The sequence below is a fragment of the Alligator sinensis genome, unplaced genomic scaffold (genome assembly GCF_000455745.1).
Source record: "Alligator sinensis unplaced genomic scaffold, ASM45574v1 scaffold30_1, whole genome shotgun sequence".
In the NCBI taxonomy this organism is placed as follows: domain Eukaryota; kingdom Metazoa; phylum Chordata; order Crocodylia; family Alligatoridae; genus Alligator; species Alligator sinensis.
Genome location: NW_005842060.1, coordinates 2578586 through 2603129, shown reverse-complemented (window position 1 = coordinate 2603129; position 24544 = coordinate 2578586). Strand labels below are relative to the sequence as shown.

The window sequence follows — 24544 nt, the reverse complement described above, 5'->3', positions numbered from 1 at the left end:
CAAGTACTGTCAGGGATATTGAGTTCTCAGTAATTACTGCTTTTAAAGGGGAGGCAGATGCACAAGGGGAAAATACCTCAAAGTAAAGGAATAAGTAAAAGATTTAGGGCTTTGACATTGGTTGAACGTAGTTCTTGCTGTAGTATTAAGAGGATTGTCAGTTTTCATGCTTCTTGAATTGGGTGAGGAAAGAAGGGCTTACACTCTACTTCCTAAATACTTCTCCTTCTAAATGGGGTAGAGGAAATAGTATTATGCCCCTAAATCTGCTGTCACTAATAACTTGGGCTACATGTTGCTCAGCCTTTAGCTTTCTTTTTTTAAAAAGATATTTGTTAAAATTGAAGTTTTAAAACACAGAAACTAAGTTGAAACTTAAGTTCTTAGTAAGCTCCCATTAGAAATTGAGGTCAACCCCCAGACAAGTGAAAGACTTTATACACACATTCTTAGATCAGTAGTTTCCTTTTTCTAATTTACTAAGGATGTTTGGTAGGCTGCTTTGTGTGTCACATGGTTGTGCTGAAAAAGAATGAAGTCTATGATTATGGGGAAGTTAACTGATAGATTGGGCTCATGCCTAACAAAATGTTTACAAGTGCAGACCCACTCGTGGCTTGTGGCTGAGATTTGGTAGATAGGGGTAAAAATAACAATTACTAAACACTGAAACTTTCAGTCTAAGTCAAATGGAAAACATGCTGCATTTATTTATACATTATGTTAGACTAGCAAAAACTTTACCTTCTGCTCAGCTTGTTCCCTAGTAATCCTGGCATTTGAATCCTGATTTCCTTGCTGCTTAAGACAAGTCTTCATTGATAGAGGAACCATATAAACAAATGCCAATGAGTGAAAATATAATGTGCACCCTGGACACTCTGGAAAGCTGGACTGCTGTAAGCATTTACATTGTACGCTGTATTGGAATTTCCCTTTTATTTTACTGGGTAGCTGGTCTGAGCCACTAAAATCAGGTTGCCTGAACTACTGTATGCTGTTTGCAGGTGCTCTCAATGTATTTATATTACAGTACGTCTGTACATCTCTGCGATTTCTCTTGTAGAGGGGATGTAATGAATCTTACTAAATTTTGTATGGCATGGTAAATGTGTAAAGCATGAAGTCTTCCCCAGATTTTAATAGATTCAGATGTTTAAAAAAAACAAAACAAGAAACCCTAAAGGTTCTTGTCCTTAGAGAAAATTGTTTCATTCTTTTGAAGAAAGAGATGAGCTATTGCTTAAAGCAAGAGGTACCTTTCTAAACCTAAATAAAAGCAAGCATATTACATCAATTTTGGATGTCCCCATTATTCATATGAAAGTCCAAATATTTTGGGGATCTTGCTGAGCTGCTACCCTTAATGCTAATGTGTTCCAAAGGTTAATTTGGAACTTAACTCCAAAGTTTTACCAAATGATGCTAGAAAGAATTCAAAGCTAACATTTTCAGTGGTGAGTAATATTGTAATCAATTGACTTGTGCTTACATTATGCCTGGATAAATGTATGAGTATGTACCTTATGATTTGGGCAACTCCTTTGATAAAAAGGTGAGCTAGTCTTGCATACTTCTCTACACAAAGAGTTTCGTCTGTACAGCAAAGTAAAACATAGCATGAGAATTCATACCCACATTATCTTGAATTGATGGGAGATGCTGCAACAACCTGGAGAATTATCTTTATAATACTTTAAAAAATGAATGTAGTTTTAAGATTTTCATGAATAACAAAAGCATCAGATAAAATCTATACTAGCTTAATACTAGTGCCTGGTGCTTAAATAGTGCTTTCTACTAGAAGATTGCAAGCAGCCAACTTTAAAATGCATTGATCGTTCCTCACAAGACAACTAGTTAGCCCCATTTTGCAAAAATTGAAGCAGTATTCAGGGATTTGGTCAAGAGTGTACAGAAAACCAAAGACTAAAATGTAGCACATGCAACTCAACTTGATGCTTTCACCAGTAGACAGTGCGGTTTGGCTGTGACAACTGGTAGGGAGTTTTATTATGGCAGGTTCTGTGCTTAAAAGCCTCTCTTCCTTCACACTTTGCAGAAGCTCAGAATTTTAGAGGAAAGTGTTTCTAAAGCATATGTTGAAAATGTCTCTAATGAGTATGTGATTCTACTGTTTACTGTAAGGCTATGGACAGACATAACTCAAAGCATTTCAGGCACCTTTAATCACTATAGAGGGCCAGCTATACAGACATATGTGCCCTTTGAAACATTTCGAAAGCAGCTGAAGCACTCCAGAACTGTACCTCTTGACATGAGCTGCTGTTTTTGAAGTGTCATTTTTTTTTTTACATCTGTTCATAGGTCCTCCAGGAATCTCACAGTACTCCACTTTCTGCCTTCTTTTCCCCCACTCCACCAGAGAGGAGCGGAAAGCTTTGCAGAGTGGACAGGCTGACTAGCCACTCTCAGGACCCCAGCACTTGGGACACTGCTGCGGGGTCCTTGGCTGCCACTGCAGGGTCCCAGAGCACTTGGAGTGCTCTTCTGGGTCCCCTCATGGCATCGCTGCCAGGTCCGAGACACCACTTTAGCACTTGGGACACTGTTGGGTTCTTGCTGGAGAGCAGGATAGGGCATTGATGCATTAGCTTCACTCCTTCCTCCTCGCAGTCTCCCTGCTGAGGGGTGGGGAGTTGTGGAATGGCAATGACAGCTCCATTCCCCTATCCTGTTTGCGGACAGAAGGATGGAACTGTAGGTCACTGCAGTCTCCTGTAGCATTTCCTGGCTAGAGATTTTGAAGCATTGTAGGCAGGGGGCACCGCAGGGTTGTATATATTCCCCATGGTTGAAATTATACTGTTTTGAGTAATTTTCCAACCTGTTAAGCTCAGAAATGTTTCAGATGCTACCTTTGTCCACACCCTAATAATCTCAGATGTGTGAGCCTATAAAATAATAGCATTCTTTCTTAGTTTTAAAATGCACCTGATGTTAAATAGGTGATCAGGGCTAAATTTGTTGCTGATGTCAATTGCGTTTTATCTGTATCTGCAAGATAAACTTGCTGTGATTCCCAGCAGTGCCCACAAGCATGCCACAGTACAGTGCAGGCTGTCCCCACTCCACCCCCAAACCGGAGCCAATGAAATCATGCATGCTGTATATCAGGCAGGCTAATGAACATAGATACAGAGGGCACTGTGTGTGTGTGTTTGTATGTGTGTCTGTGTGTGTGTATGCATACACTATCCCAGTTCCCAACCCCAGGTTTATCGCATGTCCTTTTGTTAAATCAGAATTCCTTTAGTCTCCAAAATTTAAACTAATTGACTCTGAACTATAGCTATTCCTGATCGGTTAACTCTAAAAGCAGTAAACCGTAATAGGCAGTGCATTTTTAAAGGACTGCTGAAGTTGTATTTCTACTGTGTGTCTTCAGCTATCAAGAAATGTAATGACCCTCCTTGAATAGTCTTTCTGGAGTGTTTGATGGCTTTTGGAGGGCCAAATGTACATGGTGATGGACATAGAAGGTAATCTGCAAGAGTACAAAAATGGGAGTTGGCCATCCCAGTTCTTCCTTTTGCAGAATGTCAGTCATGGCTCTGCAAGTCCTCTGAGAATGACATTGTAAAAGAACAGGAGGATTTGAAAACTAAAGAAAGAGGGCATGACACATACTGTCCGTACATAGGGGCAGCTTTGTGGTTCTATATAAATTTAATAGAAACTGATTGCCTATCATAGCTTTTACCTCTGTCATAGTATATCATTGCATATATAAATTCCAAAACATTTCCTGGAAAGATAATCTCTGTTCTGGAAAAAGACACATGGGATATAATACATTGCATAACATCTGAATGATTTAATTTTGATCAGATTTTATACGATTGTCCCATTAGTTCAGAGTTCAAATGAGAAAGTCTGTAGGAGTGAAGAGGTGCCTTGGATTGGGAATAGACTCTATCTTATTTTTTTTATATATAACAGTAATACCTAGGAACTAGCTGAGAGCAGGGGAGAGGTGGGCAGAAATGGAGAATTTGTAAATGGGGAGACAGTGTTCTGTCCTGAGTGAGAACTGTAAAATAGGAAATATCAACATCTAACAGTCCCAAAAGCAGTAGTTTCTGAAACTGCACTTTGGCATTTATTCCTGCCAGTTTAAGTTTCTTTGGTTCCCAAGGGCTGATGCCTTCTCCCTCTCCTACTTTCCATCAGAGTTCAGAATTTTCTATAGAGAAGTTTCTTTTAAAAAAAAATCCTCAAAAACTGATAATTTCTTTTAAGGTACATCAAAACCTATTTTACAGAAATGGTCTTAAATGTGTGACTACAAAATACTAGCTAGCCTTCTCCCTGGAATTCTTTTCTTCAGCTATGGAGAGGGAAGGTGTACCAATTGCTGTATAATGGATTATGCTTTATTTTTTTCATTGGCAAGAGGCTAATGTGCATGTTTCTTTATTCAGATATCAATCAAACCATGTTGAAAGTAAGGCTGTCATATGTTTTAGTGTCTCCATTCTCTCCCTATTCTTCCCTCCCCTCAAGGAATACTGCTGGGTTGACCAAAATGGAACACCCATGCAAAGTAATACCCTGTATATATTTAATGTACCCTTGTGCTTGGTCCTGCTTCCATGGTTATCCTAGATTAACATGATGAGGATAACTCCACAGATTGGTGGTGGTGTAAATAACAATAGAATCTCATTCCGTTTCTGGAGCAAAAACTGGACTGCAGTTGAGCTTTGCTGAATGAAAGAAGGCTGCTCTAAAACACCGTGATTGCATAGCATCTCTCCTTTATAAGAAATGTTATATATTTGTGTTGCTACAGGTTTATCAGCCAAGGTTAACAATTTGGGTTAACCAGAAACTCTTTCCAACCAGCCAAGGAGATGGAGGATTTCCTAAGGTAAAATTAATTACATAATTACACTTAACTAGTTTTCTTTAATGTAACAAGCACTTCACTAAGGATATGGCTACCCAAAGAAGTTGCTGTGAGATAAGGTAGAGCGTGAACTTCCTCCGCCACTCTGATCTGCTTCCTCTGCCCAATCTGGTGCTCTGCTTCCTATCCTGTCTGCTGCTGTGCGGCCTGCCCCCTCCCTGCTCTGCTGTAAGTTAAACGCATAAGCAACCCATTCCTCTTGTGGCAATCATGCTACAGGTTGGCCACCCCTGGAGTAGCTGATGAACAGTAAGCTCACACCCAAGCTACCTTGCAGTAGCTTGCTTCTTTAGCCCATGCCCTAAGATTGAGAGTTGTATATAAAATAAAGACTGAATGTTCATTACATTTATTTTATGATTGCCTTAAAAAGTAAAATCATGTGATTTGACTATCTCACAAGTTTCATCATATGCTCACTAGTTTTCTTAAAGCCTCAAGGACCCTGAGTCAGGCAGTTACATGGGAATCTCAGATTTCATTTAAAAATAAAAGTGTTTTTCCCTCAGAGTTGCCAAAGAAAAGCTTGAAAACATGTACCTTAGTAGCTTCAGAAGGCAAAAGAACCCCACATTTATTAGTTTTCAAGCGCTCATGTATTTTAGGCCAGTCTTGTGGTTTTTTGGGGCTTGACTCATGAGTTTTGAATGCTTGGTGTTGGCAATACTACTTCAACAATATAAAGAAAGAGGCAACAGTTTGAAGGGTTCCTAAACTATAGTAAAAGGAGAAACATTTTTTTTTTTTATTTCTTTCAGATTTTTGTGTTCATGTCTTACCTGCCTCCGTGACAACTGCACAGTGTAATTAAAGGCACATCAGTCATGTTTGACAGTACAAATATTGTTAACACAAACGCAGAATATATGGTATATCTGACGATTTTAAATGATTTGTCTTTGTCGTCATTACTGATTTGATAAACCCCAAATTGGACATGAAATTTGAGTAGTAAAATAAAGGAGTTATTCAAAAACCACTGAGCATAGTTTCATTTCCATATTCTTCTTTGTTAATGACTCAAAATCTGGCAGCAAAATTGGCAAGTAAGCAAAGAGGAGAGAAAATGGAAAACTGTTTTTATTATGTTTCTATTACTATCGAGACAGAGAATTCCTGTGAACAAAATGTTGCTGTCCCATCTGGTTAATAGTATGTTTTCCATGCTTTTTTTATAAGGAAATTTGAAACTTCTATTTAAGGTATAGTGGCACGAGCAATTTTTGGGGACGCCTACATGTGTGCAGTAACCAAAAATTACTGTGTAGTATGTATGGGTGCGTGTCTATACAAGTGTACCCATACTGCACAGTAACTATGGTGACTTATGCTGGCTTGATGATGCAGTTAGCAAATTTATACCCCAAGTAGTTACTGTGCACTAAGGCAAATGTAGATGTGCTACTGCACAGTAACCCTTGTTTGTGGACTCACTTAGGTCTGAATTCAGTAGTAGATTAACTTTAGTCCCAAGTCAGTCCACACACAGTTTTACTGCACTGTAACACCTGCATGTGTTGATGCCGGCATAAAAACCGTTTACCGTGGAGTAAACTAGAGTGCATATTTACAGCACAGTGTTTATTCTGTGGTAAGTGCTTACTTCCATTCTTATCCTGTGGTAAATGCAAATTGTTGAATAAGAATGAAATGAATAAAATGGGATATCTTGCATTTAATGCAGTATAAGAGTGTGCACATGGGCAGTTAGCAGAGTAGCTAATGCTCTGCAATGTCACATACTAGCTTGTTTTGTATTAACTTGTTCATTTAACATACATAGACTTCCGGTCCACTTATGAGATTTGCAGATTGTCTTTATATGTGAGCTTGCAGAGTTTCTAAAGTAGCATGTATGGGAGTATTATCATTACTGGCATTCAGAATACTTTCAAAGTTCAGCCAAGTAGGCCAGTAGCAATGCTAGGTTAAGGGGTGGCTATTGCAAGAAGTACTGCTTTTTCATAGCTTGGTCACATTTATATGAAATGAATTCTATAGTTGCATAGACCTCTGAGGATCCTGACAGAGATATTATTTTTATAGTGCTACTAAGTTTGTAACTACAAAAAATAAAGTGCTACAAGCGGCCACATGGTCCATGCTCCCTGGCTGGGGCACAACAAAGTTGCCACAAAGGCTTGCTCTTTAATACTTGTCTCCTTTTGCCCCAGGGTAGCCTGTCAGTGAGCTAGAGGGGCTCACTGACATGGTTGCCTGCTCAGCTGATTTAAGATCTAGGCTGCTCTGGAGCCCTTTAAAGTTCTCAGCTGTTGGGCTTGCTGAAAATGCAGGAACAGTGGTTTTCCCACCCAGGCAGTCCTTGTTACTGTCACAGTAGCCCTGTCCCTGTTGCTGCCAGGGGCAATGGGGACAGGACAGCCAGCAAGCCACACTGACAGCTTGCTGATGATCTGTCATGGAGTCACCTGCCCTCCCTTAGAAGGGGAGCAGAGCACTGTGGGAGAGGTGTGGGGGGGCATGGCTTGTGATCTGGTCATATGTTAAATTTGTCCTGACAAGACAAAAAAGTTGGTCTTTGAAACAATAACTTCTCTGTTTTGGATCCACTATCTTTGTGGCGGATCAATTTCTGGTATATTATGATTAGGGACCTACCTCAATTGTGGTGGAGGTTCATGGTGCTGTGGCTCTCTTAATTTTGCTCTTCTTGCTGCGCATTCTCCCCTGCTGCAGAGTGGCTGAGACAGAACTGTGGTATTAATTGCCTCTCGGTCACTCAGCTGGGAGGAGGGGGCGTGTGTGCAGGGGGGTGGTGGCCAAGAGAAGAGTGAGATTAAAGGTGCTGCTGTGCTGCAAACTTCCACTGCAATTTAGGTAGGTCCCTAGTTATGATGTGCTGCAGAAAACTCCTATATAGCCTGCAACAAATGTAAAGTCTGCCAGGGCCCTAATAGAAAAAACATTACACTACATTACACAAAGATCACATTACACTTAGATCACTAAGTGGGGGTACTCACTAGGGCTATGCAAAACACCATTGTTTCGTTTTGATGTCCCTTTTGCGGTTTCGAAGGGACAGAGTGTTTTGTTTCGTTTCGAAGCACCGTCCCATTTCGTTTAGTTGAAACTGTTGTGCTGTTTTGGCCCATTTCGACATTTCACCCGTAGGCTATAACGGGGAATCATGAAAATGCCTAAAATGTTGTCATTGTTGCCTGTTTCGGATGCAAATTGCAGGGATGGTAGTCCCTTCTGAGGGCATGAAGCCTGCCAAGTTTCAAGGAGATGGGTGTGGAGGTTTCTCGGAAACTGCACCTCAAAGTCTTGAAAGCAAAATTCATACTTGCCGGCAGTGGCAGCCTCCTGTTAGGCCTGTGGATCCTGGGGCTCGCACCCCTGGGAGGGCTGTGGGCCTGTGCTGGACTCCTTCTGGGGGTGCGGGCCCCCGGATCTGTGCCAGATGACGGGAGGCTGCCACTCCTGCCTGGGACTGGTGCTGGGCACAGCCCATGCCCAGCACCAGGCTCCATGGAGCTCAGCCTGGTGGTGGGAGGTGGAGTGCAACCCCAGCTCTCCCTGCCTCCTGCCACCGAGCTGTGCTACGACTGGCTCTGCCAGCCCCATGGAGCTTAGCCCAGAAGTGGGAGAGTGTTGGTGGGGGTGTGGGCAGAGCTGGGGCTGTGCTCCGACTTGACTCTGCCAGCCCCACAGAGAGCAGCCCAGCGGCAGGAGGCGGGGAGTGCTCTGCCTCCCGCTGCTGGGCTGAGCTTCATGGGGCTGCGATGCCACTCAGAACGCAGCCCAGTGGTGGGAAGTGGGCAGAGCCAGGGCTGTACTCCGATCAGCTCCACCAGCCCCATGGAGCGCAGCCCGGCGGTGGGAGGCGAGGAGAGCCAGGGCTGAGCTACATGGGGCTACGGAGCTGCTCGGAGTGCAGCCCTGGATCTCCCCTGCCTCCCACCACTGGGCTGCTTCGAGTGCCCTCATTTCGTTTCAAAGCTGTTTCGATGCTTTTTGTTTCATTTTGTTTTTGCTGTTTCGAGCTCGAAACGCATCAAAACAGCTTCAAAACTAAACACTCGGCGAAAATTTGCACAGCCCTAGCATTCCCACTGTCCAGGTTGGTAACTCTTGCCATTAAGATTTTCCTGGATCAGCATCCACCTTTATACCAAGTTGCTTCTGCAGCCCAAGGTTGAAACTATAAGTGGGTCAGTAAAGGAACAACACAGCAGTGCACATGGATGTGTGAAGGAGTAGAGTTATTCCAAGCTTCTTGCAATCTGGAGATATTTCATCATTTTACCCAGGCCTAAAAATAATAACCAAATGGCTAATGGATTCTGAGATGGACAGAAATACTGCATTGTAACTTCTTGGCTTGATTTGGATTCCAGCTTTTTCATTTGGGTATATTTGCATCAGTAAGTGGTTCAAAGGTAATTTGCATATACCTGGAGAATAAATATTTCGGACCATCACCAATTTATTTTTGATAATTGTTTCAAAACTAAGCCTAGTATTAGACGCTTACACTCTGACATCCTTCAAAGTATCACATTTATCTGAAACAGTATGTTCAGAATCTAATTCTTTCATCAGGTTTATAAAATTAGTCAAAATAATTTGGGGAAAGTGCTGAGGCCTTCAGTTGAACAGTTTTGTGGATTCTTAAGCAATCCTAAACAGCCTAAAATATTGACACAATAATGAACAGTTTTTGAGCTCCTGATTTCAGATTAAAAGATATTTTTTCTCATGCAACAAGCAAGTATAAAGGGATATATTTAATAAAGGGAACATATTTCCAGACCCAGAAAGGTCACATGGGATTTTTTATCTTATGATTGTATGGCAGAAATTCAGGACTGAGATTGTTTTCACAGCTGAAAAGGAACTGCTCAACACAATGCTTTTGGAAACTTGCCCAGTCCTTTGGTTTGTGTATGTGCGTGTTTGCATGTGTAAGTTTGTAGGTTTTTTTTTTTTTTCCCCCCCATATCCTGTAATGATCAACAAGTAACAAATTAGTGTTTTGTTTTGTTTTGTTTTAAAGCAAAAACATTCGTGAAGCAACTGAGTTTTCTATTAAGAGATTGTGTAGTCACTGGACCTCAACGAGAAGAGCTTAATTCTGAAGTTCTTAGACAAAACTCCTGTTTTGTTTTAGCAGGGACAGGAAAGAATTCTTTCTTTGTCATACCTAAGTAGCCAGTCTGTATAATCAAGAAGAGAAAATGGGTGTATTTCCTTCCGCAGAGCTGTGGAGTGTCTATATACTTGCTCCCAGCGTATGACCTAACATGAGCCCCTGCTCAATATTTCTCCCCTTGATGCAGTCAGATACATTTGCTCATGATCCCAGTCCCTCCCACATGCAGGTTCTGCTGCTCCCTAGCAAGGGCTTTTCATACATTCAGAGTCCTTTATTCTCCTGCAGCCAAAGTCGGTCTTCTTGCCCTTGAATAAAGACTTGAGGATATTGCTGACTATTGCTTTGGGTGTGTGCTTATGGGAGTTGTAAAGCAGAATTTAGCCTGTTGCTGGGTTCCAGTCTGAATTGAGACAGTGAGAAAGTAATGGAATAGCTGAGTTTTCAGATCAACTGAATACATTTAATACGGAAAATCTGATATAAATTACAGTTTTGTTGCCTTTGAGGCCAGGAAAAAAAATCAGCTCACAATAGTACATTTTCAGCTCATGAGACGTGTGTGAGAGCTTATTCTGTTTCTGGAGATTCTTTATGGTGATTCTTTATGATTCCTGAATTTTATACTTTTCTTGTCAAAAAGACTGAATTAAAAAAAAAAGTCATTTTATACTAACAATGACTTTGATTTCTTATGAAAACTTCCGAAAATGCTATGTTATTTTGTAATACTCTTTTGGCTGATCATTTTCCTAATTGAGATGGCTCATGCTTCTACTTATGATCTCTTTCTAAAAACGCAAACAAAACAGAACAGCTTTTTTGATCATTTCCAACAATTAATAATTACTGTTTTTTTCTTCCATGAAAGGATGGCATTTTCTACCATGGGTATTTTCCATGCTTCTGGGCTTTGCTGGTTGCTCCTGCCTCCCCCTTTTTTCCTGCTGTATGTGTCAGGATGATTTTAAGCCTTCCCAGAGGCATTGAGTGGTGGCTAAAGCTAAGGCTGGGGACTTCAGTTGGGGTGTGCTGATTCTCCTGCTAGGAGCAAAGCCAGAGGTTTCTGCCCCAGGATCAGACTGGCCATATCTCTGTTCAGGAGGGAATTTTACCCCATGGTCAGATTGGTATGGACTGTGGGAGGGTTTTTGCCACTTTCTGAAGTGGGGGTATGGCTTTCTGCCCAGGACCTCTTGAGTATATATTGTCCTGCTTCTAAAACATTGTCATTGGTTGTTGTGGTTCCCCTGCTTTACCTGTGGGAGGTTAGGGTGTTAGGTCTCTGTGTCAGGGTTGAGGGTAGTCTTATGTAGAGTTTAGATCGTGGTTGTATGGATTGGTTTGGATAGGGATGATTCTACCTCAGGGGAAGGTTTGGACTAGATGATCTCTGGAGATCCCTTCCAGCCCTACTTCTCTATGACTGATTCTATGGCATGTTAGTAATTTTATGTCGCTTACAGTTTAAGGGCCCAATTTGGCAAGGTATTTCTGTTCAATGAAACAGTTAAGCACATGCTTAGCTTTGAGATCTTCATCCGGGGTTAAGCAAATGCTTAAATGCTTTGCTAAGTAGGGATAGACTCTTAAGCACATTTGAAAAGGCTTTAGTGAATTGGTACCTGGGCCCTTGGGGTATTTTAAATATTGTGTGCTGTGGTTAATGGGAATCAGCCAAAATAATATCACTAACATTGCACTATTTTAATAGCACGGACTCAGTGACAGGATGTTACGTTACCATTTACTGGGCCAGTGAGAGAAGGATAAATGTTCTTTTCATTGAAGCAGTGCAGGGAAAGACACTTGATGCAGTGGTTCTCAACCTTTTTAGACTTAAGTTACCCTTCGGTAGACTTGTAAAGTCAGGTCACTTTTCTTTTCTTTGACTACAGAAAAATAATAGAGCAATTCTTATATTGCAAACAACTTATAAAGATGACAGTGGATCAGAATGTTTTAATACTTGGGATGCCTATTTGAAATGTCTGGATTTATCTTGTGAATCAAGTTTGCACACCTAACAGTGCTAACATTGCATGGCACCCTGCAGAACCTGTAAAAAGGTGCACAAGGCACCCCAGGGTGCTGCTGCCTTGCTTGAGAGTCCTAAGCACTAAAAGGCATGCTACAATAACAAAGTGATCTTTTATAACTCAATGTTTTTATATACTACAGCAGATGTAACAATAAAATGGAGCCTGGGGTTATCACTCCCCCTACAAACATTTCATAGATGGACGGAATTTTTAACCTTAATTTTCTGTGCTCCTGGCTTCCATTTTTAAAAAAATGTCTGGTGTCAGGAAACAGCTTGCCATAAAGAGGCACTTGGTGTGAAAACACTAAATTATTTTCTTTTTGAGTAACAACCAAATCCATAAATTTGTGGTACCAAGTTTTGCCTTCATGATTTTTTTAAACACATTTTAGTTGTTTATATATGCAACTCAGGTAATTAGCCATCTAGCAAACACAGTTTATGTAAATATGAGTTCATATGCTAAACAGTTGCTTGTACAGATTCAGGCCTAGATGGCTGCTGACTCTTGCAGAGGTGTATGTGTGTGATAGATAGGTTCAAGAAGTTACCTCTCCATCCCTTTATAGTCCTGTATGCAGGATGGGTTGTTTGCAATTCCTGAAGTTGGAAAGGCAAAGGACTGCTCCTAACATATACTTACAGGATTAAGAGTTGCTCCAGAGATGGGTGGGGAGGAAACAGACCTGCTTTAAAACTGGACCAAAGAATTGGGTGGGTATTTTGGAGCGAGGTAGAACCATTTTTGAAGTGTAGTATCCACATTTCTTAGGCAGAATGGTGAACTGAGGGGAGACTTGTAGCTTAAAGCATAAGCCCTACCTAAGCTCCAGCTCAAGTGGTATGCTTCTTTATATGTTCCAGGCAGTAGCAAAGCTTCCCAGTTTGGCCACTAGATGTATTTTTTGTAAACTTAGTCACCTGAGCTGTAGGAGACACTGACTCAGCTAAAAATACATTTTTTTTTTAAATACAAATCCCCAAGACTTCTGTGCAGTTCTTAAACAATCCAGTCTCTCCTATGGAACTAATATTTACAGTTGAATAAACTGTTTATTGTGTTAGCTACACTTTACAATACCATAAGTCTAAGGACATAGGAGGGGGAGTGGAATTCATTGAACTGGTTTTGTAGAAGCACAGCTAATTTTTTTCCCTTCCTGTGCAGGGGTATCTTCTTATCCCGAAAGAAGTAAATCGCAAGAAGAACAAGGAGACTGAAGCTTTGTTCCTGATTCCACCAAATGACTATGGACACCATTTCACCAAAATCAATTACCTCTACTCCTTTTAATCATAATTCCTCCATTTGTATTACATATGGTGTATGGGTTTGATGAGGTCATGGTGTCATATATCGGGAATTGTTTCTGTGTAAATCATCAAGTGTAAGAAGAAACTATGGGACTCTGAGCCTTGCTTTAGAGAATTACAGTGGACAAATGTGTATTATAAAACTAGTTTTTAACATTCTGACTCAAGAGAAAGCTCTCAGAATTTCACACTGTGAATCCATGTTTACAAAACATTACAGGTGGGCCTTCAGGCCTGGTTCGACTACAGCAATGTCTTCCACTACTCAAACTCCACTGCTCACATGCAACTGGTAAACAGCTGCCTCTCCATTTCCATCATTCCTAACTGCTTCTTGCAGAGGCTGAGAGTCCCCCTTTTTTCATTTAGATGTAACAAGCCTAGTAGTTTATTTTCATCAATTGTCTGTATATCTCTATATTTTATCCATGTACTCTTTTGATGTATAGAAGTAGTATGAAACTCATGGTTTCCTTGTGGTAAGTGATTGTGATGCTGCCACAGGATTTGAGACACTGATGAATGGTGCTATTTTGGACTTTAAACATGCTCCTTGGCAAGGTAGCTCTGATGGAGTTATTTTTTATTTCCATGTTCTGAGAAGGTGTTGGTACTTTGTTTTCCTGAATGTTGTTCTTTAGATTGGACTGACTTGTTTCCTTGTGTCTTCAGTGTGGCTTTCTTATTCAGTGCTGTAGGTGAGTAACTACTAATAGAGTAAAAGAGAGGAACCTATTCCTTATCAGGGTACACTCACAAATATGCAGTTGTAGTGGGAGCAGTCACAAAACTGTAATTTACTTAAAATCTCCTTTCTGTATCCTGTCCACCTAACTTGGAGAAAAATGAGCAATAATTTTCCAGGGGTCTTTGGAAATCTCTTACATTTTGTCTTTTCTAAAAGGCTTTTTTGAAAACAGAGGCACGTTTTAATGTCCTCTTAAAATCAATAACATAGGTGATATGTTAGGAACAGAACAGCTAATTGTTTCCTCCAACTTCAGAAGGAGAAAATTGTAAAAAGCAAAGAGCCTATTTCCACACTATTGTCAACATGTGGCTCTTACACTTTTGTAGTTGCTCCCAGGGAAATACACACACACACACACACACACACACACACACACACACACACACACACACACACACAAAAAAGCAGTATCATCTACTCATGGAATGTTGTTGTGTTAGACACAGTCTGAAAGCCCACCTTAATTTTTTATATAACTCTGTCTTTTAGCTCTTCCTTTTACAGGGCAGGCCTTGTTCTGAACTGTTTTCGCTTTTGACTGTTAATACCAATGCATGCACTGCATTTCTTGGGTTTCTCCCTCCATCCATGCCCTGTATTCCCTTTCCTGTATATTTTCTTTTCTGATAGATTAGATACATCAACTGTGCTGTATATAGAGCAAGAAACAGTATTCAGCAGTTGTGGCATTTATGTATAGGTGCAGTTGTGTACTGCTGAAAATGCAGGCTTTTGTAACAATGTGATCTTTAATAATGCACTACAAGTACCCAATGTATTTTAGCTATTTTAGTAGGATTTGTTCAATAAATATGCAAGCTCTAAGGGTAGCAATGATGTCTTTGTGTTTCTTCATTGTTATATTTTTGTACCAGTCTTTCAAGTGACTTGTTGGAACAGTTTATTTCGGAAGTATCTAGGCATGTGAACAATCCTGTTAGAATGGTTATGTACTAAATGATAGCTGTCATTATATGAAGAATGAGGCTGAACTGAGAAAATGACAGCCACTCATGGATTGGGGTCTCTTTGGACCTGCGGTGGAAAGCGGCATGGCAGTAAGGAGCTAGTGAATGCCCAATCTAAAGGCACTGCCAGTTGAAACAACCTGATTGCACTAGTTTGTGTAAGTACATTTCAGGAGCAAAAACAAAGAGCAACACAAATTCAAAATGACCGAAAACCATTTATTTTAGTTTCCATCTGTCCAGTGCCCTGGTATGGTACTTGGAACTTTTAGGTTAACCAGCAATAGAAGAAACTATTCTCTCAACAGGCCAGACATTTGTTATTGCTGGAACTGAAACAAGTTCAGCTTAATTGCAAGTATTATATAATGATGTATCTGTCTTGCTTTAGACCAGGAGTCATCAGCAATGTTTTCTAGCAGGGGCCAGAATGACCTAGCCCTGGTCTGAAGTGATGGGGCAGTACACCTAGGTACCTCTGTCACCTCTCCCTGTCCCCTAGCTGTGGTGTGGTACAGCATGGGGAGAGCCCCACCTCTACTGGAGCCCATGCTGTCTAGCCAGCATGGTGTAGGAGAGCTCCCCTTCTGCTGAAGCCTCCAGCTGCGGTGTACTGCAGAGCCTGCTGCTGCCAAATGCTGCCCAAGCCATGACACCTCAGGCTGTAGGTTGCTGACCTCTGCTTCAGATACAGGAGAAGTGCAAAGCTCCTGTTGAGAGAGAGACTCCTGACAGACAGGGTCAACTTGCATTTTGGTTGCCATTTTTAGTAACAGCGCAGGTATTGAGCTACAGCAACCTGTGAAATGAGGAGCCTGTGGATTTATGTACACAACAAGGACCATATATTTATTTTGCTTCAATAAAAGTCATTATAGCAATTGAACAGCGAAATTGCTACTGACACAAGAATAAACACCATTTACTAGACTTGATTAAGTAGTCTTTCAAAGTCAGTGGGTCCAGCTGTCAATCTAAATCCCTTTCCCACCCCCCACTCCAAGAAAAAAAACCAAAAACAACTCTGCTGCTTGCCACCAGCTGATGAACACTCATTGTTCATGTTGGCCCCTGTTCAAATTATACTCAATGCAGTTTCTTACCCGACTTGGCAGATGAATTCAAGGGGTGAATTTACCCTTGCGTCTTTGGGTGGATTTTTAAAACAACACCCCGTTCTCCCATCTCCCCTAAAGACATTAGCATAGTTACTGATTTAAATAACCCCAGTTCTAAACCACAGAAATTGAAGAATGCCATGGATTTGGGATGAAGTTAGTCCATTCTGTTTAGAAAAAAAAGACTTGTGAGTGGGCATTATAGATTGACTGTTAATTGTTTCACAGTATATATGAGCAGCGCCTGAAATACTGACCCGGTAGTCTTTGAACTTCTTTTTTCATGTAGTATCTTTGCAATTAGGAATGAGGGCTGAAGAATCTGGGCTCTGTTCTTCAACCAACTGCAGAACCAAACCAATCAACTAAGCTGCTATTTATGGCATCAATACATACACCAGAAAAGTTCCTATTACACCCACATACATGCAGTAGACCAATAACACTCAGTCCTGACTGCTCAAAAGCCACATGTTAGCCAAAGAGCTAAAACAGCATACATACTCCACAGTGAATTGCAGCAAATACACAAAAGTTCAAAAGAAAAAGGACAGTACAGTTACCATTTGTACTATGTGGAGAGTGAGATAGCATATATGATGCATTACTCATGATTTCAGGAAAGACATACCTAAAGCATGCAGTTAAAAAAATCTTTGGCAACATTTTCTACAAAGAGCTGCAGTTGATAAGTTGATGGAACAGCAGGCTAAGTATTACTGCGATTGGCAGCAAAAGCATTTTCTTTCTTGCTATACTAGACTAGAAGTAATCCTTAATCAATTTCACACCTTATGTTTGATGGAAGCTTTTTATACAAGAAACACAGAAGAGCTATGATGCTTAAAGCATCTCAACAATAACTTTTGGAAAGTCCCAAAAAGGTGTTCAGTGCCCAACAGGGCCATTGCTGAAAAATTGCAAATGCCATTTTAAGAAATACCAGAATGAATGAGAAAACTATTGGAGAAACCCATTAGTTGCTGGTGCAATAAAGAAGGCAAACAGAGACAGAAAGGGTGTGTCCTTGCAGCCTCTGGCTGTGCTAGTGAGTGCCGCTGTGAAGATATGCCCTGCCTGCTGATTCCCATTCCACATGAGCCAAATGTCAAAAAAAAAAATGTAGCAGCTGTTTGGCCTGCACCCAGGCAACTCACACTGCCCTTCTGAAGCTCTCAGTCTTGCTTATGCTTATTGGCATGCACCAACCACTGCTCTTGTGGCAGCTACATTACACTTTCTCAGCATTTGGCACGTGCAGAACAGGAGCTTGTGGGCATGGCGTGTTGCTATGGCAGCCCTCCTTAGCATGGTCAGAGGCCACACAGATGACAGCAACACTTGTCACCAGGACCACAGACTTCCTAGAGCACCATGTGTGTATATCTGTTCAATAGAAAGTCTGACGTTAATAAGACTACAATTTTAAGAAGGCATTTTGGGCAAGTGGACAGGACCAGGAAACCTGGGATCTATTCTTATATAATGTATTATGTGAAACTGTAAGTCAGTTCATTTGACTGCCTCACATTTCTTGTCTTTAAAACAAATAATAATACCCAATTTTCTAGAGTATTTTTCTTATCTATACAGGTGTATAAGCCCTATGAGTGCTAATTATTATTACCATTTTGGAATTAATTATTTAACTCAAAACTAAACCAAAACTGTATCCTGCTTAAATTATTCAAAAGAGAAAAGGTAAGGGATTACCATGCAAGCCAATCAGCAAGCTAGTACATGAGCGCACACATCCTTTTTCAGGTGATTGAGTTTTATTGTAGAAGAAATCAATTGGATGTGGGTTAAAACTTATTTTATATTAATTGGTTCATTCATTAAAAAAGTCATCTGAATTAGGTTCTTCTGGATATAAAATAATCACAAAGGTATTTCTTTTCTCATTACAAACAATACAAAAGAACAGTAGAACATTTAATTCAAAACAACTTCTATATTATACTCCAATTAAATGAGAGTCATTTATTCAAGAAAAAACCCCTACCCTTCTGAAGAGGTAAGTAAATGCAAATGTTACTATCTAGATCACAGTTTTAAACAAAAAAAAAGCCAATTTAAATAAAACTTTCCATTTAAATTCTACTGAAATGAAATGACAATCCACTTTTATGCTATTTTCCCTGTTGCGAATTTGGAAATTCCATTTTATCACATTCGTAATACTTGTGACATTCTTTGCTCTAGCAAAGAAATTAGGAAGCCGAGTTATTTGGAAAACCCACATCTTTAAGAACAAACTACTTTTTGAAAATTTTCAATTGAAAATGTTCAGATTTTTTTCTGCAGGACTCCAAGCTGAAATGAAAAAAGAATCATTTAGCTCCATTAAAAAAATATGCAGAAACGAAAAAGCAATTAATCTTCTTTGACAAAATAACTAGCTAGGTAAATGAAGAGAATGCAGTAGATATAGCATATCTGGACTGTAGTATACTTTGGCAGTATTACATGACCTCAGAAACAAATTGGAGAAATGTGGGACAGGTAAATCGACTACAAGGTAGAAAGACAAGCAAAGGGCCTCCTCATCTGGAGAACTGTGTGCAGCTTTGGTCTCCACATTTTAAAAAGCACATGCAGAAGCTAGAGAGCGTCTTAGAGGTAGGTGACAAAAATGATAAAGGGCTTGTGAGGCAAGCCATATGAGAAGAGGGTTAAAGAAATAGACAGCCTTTACATATCATCTGAAGGGCTGCCATAATGAAAAGGGAGGACACCTTTTTTATGCTGCAAAGGGCAGGATGCATAATACCAGTGGCCTGAAGCTGCAGCAGAGTAGGTTCAGATGGCTTATCAGGAAAAACTGTCATTGTGACAACAGTGGGATAATGGAGCAGACTGCCTGGGGAAGTTATGGAGTCTCCATCACTGGAGGTGTTCAAGAAGCGGTTGGATAAGCATTGGTCAGGGATGATCTAGGAGTAGTTGTGTCTAGAGTGTTCTGTAAAGAGCAGCAGTTGGAAGCCCAGGAACATGCTCCCAGCAGGAGAATGAATCAGAGCTCCAAAACTGGCTTAGTTGTAAGAGAAGATTAAAGCAGATGGGATATGCTTATGGCAGAGATATGGAAAGAAGAGGTCTGACCCTTCCTTAAGAGAGTCTTTTGTGTAGTCATGTTTGCTGTCCATGCAGAGCAGCATGGAGGATATTTGGCATTTTCCATGCTTCTGGGCTTTGCTGCTTGCCATGTGAGGCTAGAAAGAACTTTTCCCTCTTCCAAGTGCTGCAGTGGTTAGGACATTTTTGCACCTTCCCCAGAAGCACTGGGTATTGGCTGCAGCCAAGGCTGGGGATTTTGACTACGGTGTGCCAGTGTTTCTGCTTGAAGTTAAACCCAGAAGTTCCTGATTAGAGGTCTTGCCCCTTTGCTCAGGGTCAGACTGAAAGCCACATTTGGGATGCGGAAGATATTTCCCCTCCGTTGTCAGACTGGCACAGACTGGGGGATGGGGTGGGGGTTGGAAGAGGGGGAAATGTTGCTTTCCTCTATAGCAGGAGGCATGGCCCTCTTCCTTCCATCTCTTGAGCGCTTTTGCAGTGGTGGGATACTGACAAGCCTCATTCCCTTGCTTTACCTATGGCAGACTAGAGTGTTTTTGGTGTCTTTGGGCACTATGTCTTGTAGCTGTCTGTAAAACAGATTATGTAGCTTTAGGAATAGATTAGAGTAGGACTTGTATGGGATGGTTTGGATAGGGATGATCCTGCCTCAAGCAGGGGGTTGGTGACCTGCAGGAGTCCCTTCCAGCTCCATTTTTCTATGCTTCTATGAATTATTTTGCCTAAAATACTCTCCTGTTTGTTTCCCCTGCCCCACCCCTTTTTTTTTGGATACTGGCTTTTAAGGGTTGTTTTGAGCGATTATTTATTTCCAGATAAAAGCCACAGATAGGATTCGACATGTCTCAATATGTACAGGTGTTTCCCTGCCTAACTTTTGAGTGCCTGACCCAGGAGGGAGATGCAAAATGACCTCATTAGGCATGCAACCAAAAAGGCTTCTACTGTCAAAGGAGAGGTCTTGGAGATGCCTAATAGTGATTCTGGTTTACACATCTAGGTGCTCTACACAGAGTAAGAGAGGTAGAGGCTACTAAAGGACAGTTGAGAAGACTTGGACACATTGTGAGGTAGCCAGTAGGAAGCACTAAAGCACAGCTGTGTGCCTGCACCCACTCTGCCCTCAAGTGATGCATTACATGCCTCTGTTCACTTGCAATTCACAATACCTGGTCCCATTTATGGGGCGGCTGCATAATGAGCTTCTAAAAACAGTGGTGGTCATGGTACCCACCTTCTGCTCAACAGCTCAAGGTATTCACCTGAATAGATTTAACTCTGCATCAATCTCCTGTGTCTTTGGACAAGCGTCCTGGACATCAGACTGTATAATAGGCTATAAAGCCAATTTAAATAGGAAAGGGCACTCTCCACCTCTCCTGGCAATTGGGCAGTCATAAGTGCAAGTGTCATGAGGCCAGTAGGAAACCAAGCAAGGGAGGGTCTGGTCTGGTCTGTCTGTAAGAGTTCTGGCATTCCAGTGAAAGGGAGACTCCCGAGCTCCAGACCCTGCTGCTAGGGTTGTTTCTGTTTCTTAACCAATGACTATCATATGTAAAATGCATAATCATTGACTAGCCAGAGCTGTAGGCTTCCTGGCAGAGGTGTTTGGAAATTTTCAGTGGGAAGTTTTTCTCTAAAAAAACACTGATTTTGATAAAGCTTCCGTTTTCCAACCAGAGAACTTAAAAACGGGGCTGGAGAGAAGGGACTTCAACATGACGTTTTGAAGCAAAATTCAGATGGACACTTCAATTTTGTTTCTGGAAACCAGAAAGATTTAGGACCGGATTTAGTGTCTCATTATGTCTCATTTGAAGTGTCTGCCTAAGTCTTGAAGCAAGGTTCAAAATGGTGGCTCTGCTCCAGGACCCACAAAACTTATTTCATGTTTAAAGGCAGACAAGGTTCCTTGGGTGAATCTGATATCTTTTATTAAACCAACCCAAATAGTTGGAGAATAGTTATTAAGCAAGCTTTTGGGTTTAAATTAATATAGCCATAATGCTGCCCTGAAAAGGCTCCCTGCCCACATGCACTACATAGCAATAGCACTGAAATCAACTAAAAACCAGTTGAGTGCCAAACTTCTGCACAATACCTAGGTGGCTATTTGTTAAAAATACATACTAATTATATGTCAAGGTAACAGTTGTATACACTAGGATCACATAAACAAGTTAATTCTAGTTTCAGATAATAAAGATTTCTGAGACAATCCTAGAGTTAAAATAAAGGACATTGCTACAACTGATAATTATTTCTAGAATGGGAATAATCTTTTGAAATGCAGCCAGTGTGGAGCTTCTACTTGAAGAGAAACCAAGCAAAATTGAGGAAGTTGTAAGAAAAACGGGGGGAAGCAACCAGAAAATTTATATGAGAGAAGGAGACTTGGGAGAGGGAGAAGAGGCTCAGGAAATTTAGAACAGAAAAAAGGAAGAGAGACTGAGGAAGCTGTGGCTTGCCTCCACAGGCCTGCTGGGTCTCCTTTTATTCCAAAAGAAAGCCTTTAAGTGTATGTAAATCATTGTTATTTGAAGTGAAGTTGCAACCCCCATGGCCCATGGCTCCCCACATCCTGGCTCCATGCTCTCACTGCTGCACCCTCCACCTCCCACCCTGTGCCACCCAGGTGGAGCCCAGGTGTCCTAGCTTCTAGTCACCACCTGATTAATTATTGTGGCTTAGAGCAGTCTCCCTTTTATTCTCTGGTCTTTTATTTAGAATCATAGAAAATTAGGGTTAGAAGGGACATCAGGAGGTCATCTAGACCAACCCCCTGCTCAAAGCAGGACCATCCCCAACTAGACCATCCCAGCCAAGGCTTTGTCTAGCCAGGTCTTAAAAAACTCCAAGAATGGAGAGTCCACAACTTCTCTGGGTAACCTAGCCCAGTGCTTTACCACCCGCCTAGGGCCCTTGTACACGTACTCAGCATGTAGTTGCTAAAAATGTTCCCAGTTTAATTTTTCTTTCTTAGTATAAGACGGCTAAATAAGTAACATGGACATGATTTACCACGCAATGGCTTATTATGCTATAACTAGTAAAACGTGCTAGGGGGCACATCAGAACAATTTTACCCTCCTGCCCTTTCAGTACTACTTTACTGCCAGGTAGCATTTTAGGACAAGATTTGATATTTTGGTTGGTTTATTTTCTTGGGTCGTGCTGGGTTGCTTTGGGGGGGGTGGGGTGGGGAGGGAGGGGATTGTTGCGTGTTTTACATTTTTGGGGGGTTTTGAGTTCAATAGGCAGTGCTGCCCACCACCCCTGCAAAGCTTCCCACTTTTTTTCTGGGTGCTTATTGCTTGTTGCACAGGATGCTGCTGGTTGGAAGGGAAATCTTTTCATTCAAAGGTCCACAAGAATGAGCCTGCCTGCCTCCCCCTCACAAGTCCGGATTGGCATTGAGGGTCTGTACTGCAGGCCTCCCAAAGGGGCTGCTCCCCTGCCTAAGCCTGGTCCCAAAGCAGTTCTGCCCCCCCCACTTTTTCTGCATGCTTGCTGCACCGGGTGCTGGGTGTGGGTACACCTAGGGCTAGATGCTCGTGCCACAACCCCCAAGCCACTGCAGGGAGAGGAGAGTCATGCACTTTTGGAGAGGCTTGGGTCCTGTGATACACCCAGCTCTGGGTTGTAATGGCCATGTATAACAGTGTATGGTGTGGGCTGTGCTAAACTGTTGTATGTGGCTGTTGCATCCAGCCCTGAGGTGTATCTCAGTCCTCCCTATACACTATCATATGGGAGCTGTTACACCCCAGAGCTAAATCACCAGCAAAAATTTGCAAGATTAGCCCCTGGAGTCTTGTTGAAATATTACAATAGAGATTCAATGGATTTCCATGGATTACTGAGTTAACCCAAGTGGCACCTGGTAGTGCAATAATTACAAAGCAGGGAAGATCATGTTTTTGGGCATAAATCAGATCCATGTTAATAATTTTAAATGATTAAAAAAACCTCATGGAAGAAATTCAGGAGCTAAAAATAAAACATGTTGGAGATGTTTTAAATTACCATGATAGAAAAAAAAATCTAAAACAATAAAATCAGCTGACAAAGGGGTACACAGATGCTATTTAGCTAGCTTACTGGCAATTTTTGTCATGTGGACACAGGTAAAGTGTAACATGGTAACAGGAGAGGTGTAATGTGGACAAGTGCCCCTACTGATAAAGTTTTTCCTTATACCTAACAATGTAAACTTCCCTTGCTGCATTTTATCTTTGTGCAGCAGGCTGACATTACTATAACCCAAGCTGGGTAGCACAACCCAGAGATAATCCTCGCCTAAAGTGGCATACATTTGAGATGCTCAGAGAACACTTAGCACCAGTTTTCCCTCTTTAACACATGGACGCTTGTGTTTTAAGTGCCTTTAGCACATCATAATAACAATGTGTAACAAAGCCCTACGTGGCCTAAATTGATGTAAATAATATGCCAATTAACTAAAAGAGAAGAGTGACGTATGAAAAACAGGAATGTGCTTTTGCTCTTCATGCATATTCATTAACTTTCACCTTCTCCTTTATTTTGCCCCCTCAGCATGTAAGTGACATTGACTCAAATTCCATTCTCAACTTGTAACTTGAGTCACCTTTGTTGACCCCTTGGCCCTGTTTTCTTTGCTCCCCAAAGTCCCACTGGACTTCAGTCATCACACAGTGCATGCTCTTCTTCTAATACCTCACTCTTTGTGACTCATCTCTTTTCCAGCTGCTGATCTGAGAGGAAGAGATGTCACTAAACAGTTGATGTTTTATATAAAGAGAGAATATCCTGTTTTCAAACTTATATTGCATGCATTCGGCAAGCATACAACTGAAACCTGCTTAGACAGATAACTGTATTCTTGGGAAATATATTAGGCAACCTTTAGACCTACTCCTTAGAAGTGCTGAGTAACCTACTACCTGGGGGCTCCTGGGTACTGAGCACCGATGACCAACAAGGTCCTTCTGCCTTTCAAAGGGTGCTGCAAAATTTCCTTCTGCATATGTATACCTCTTGCACACTCCAAACTAATTCCCTAATTCACCCCAATGCTTTAAGGTAGCAGTCCCCAAAACAAGTTCACGAACCCCCCTCCATCCTTGTACCAGTATAGTTGGGAAATTTTGATCCACAAAGCCAAACATTCATTTTGTTAAAAGGCACAAACACACGTTAACAGATTCTGTTAAGAACACTGATTTCTCTAAATC

General features: G+C 41.2%; 1 protein-coding gene across 1 annotated transcript in view; it reads left to right on the top strand.

The window, feature by feature from the left end:
- The window catches only part of NREP (neuronal regeneration related protein), a 59695-nt gene extending 44704 nt beyond the window's left edge, over window positions 1–14991 (top strand). Inside the window, exons 4-5 of the mRNA XM_025203530.1 lie at window positions 4817–4894; window positions 13265–14991. Coding sequence (XP_025059315.1) covers window positions 4817–4894; window positions 13265–13390 — 204 coding nt within the window. The 3' untranslated portion in view covers window positions 13391–14991. The remainder of the gene's footprint in view (window positions 1–4816; window positions 4895–13264) is intronic.
- The last annotated feature ends 9553 nt before the right edge of the window (window positions 14992–24544 follow it).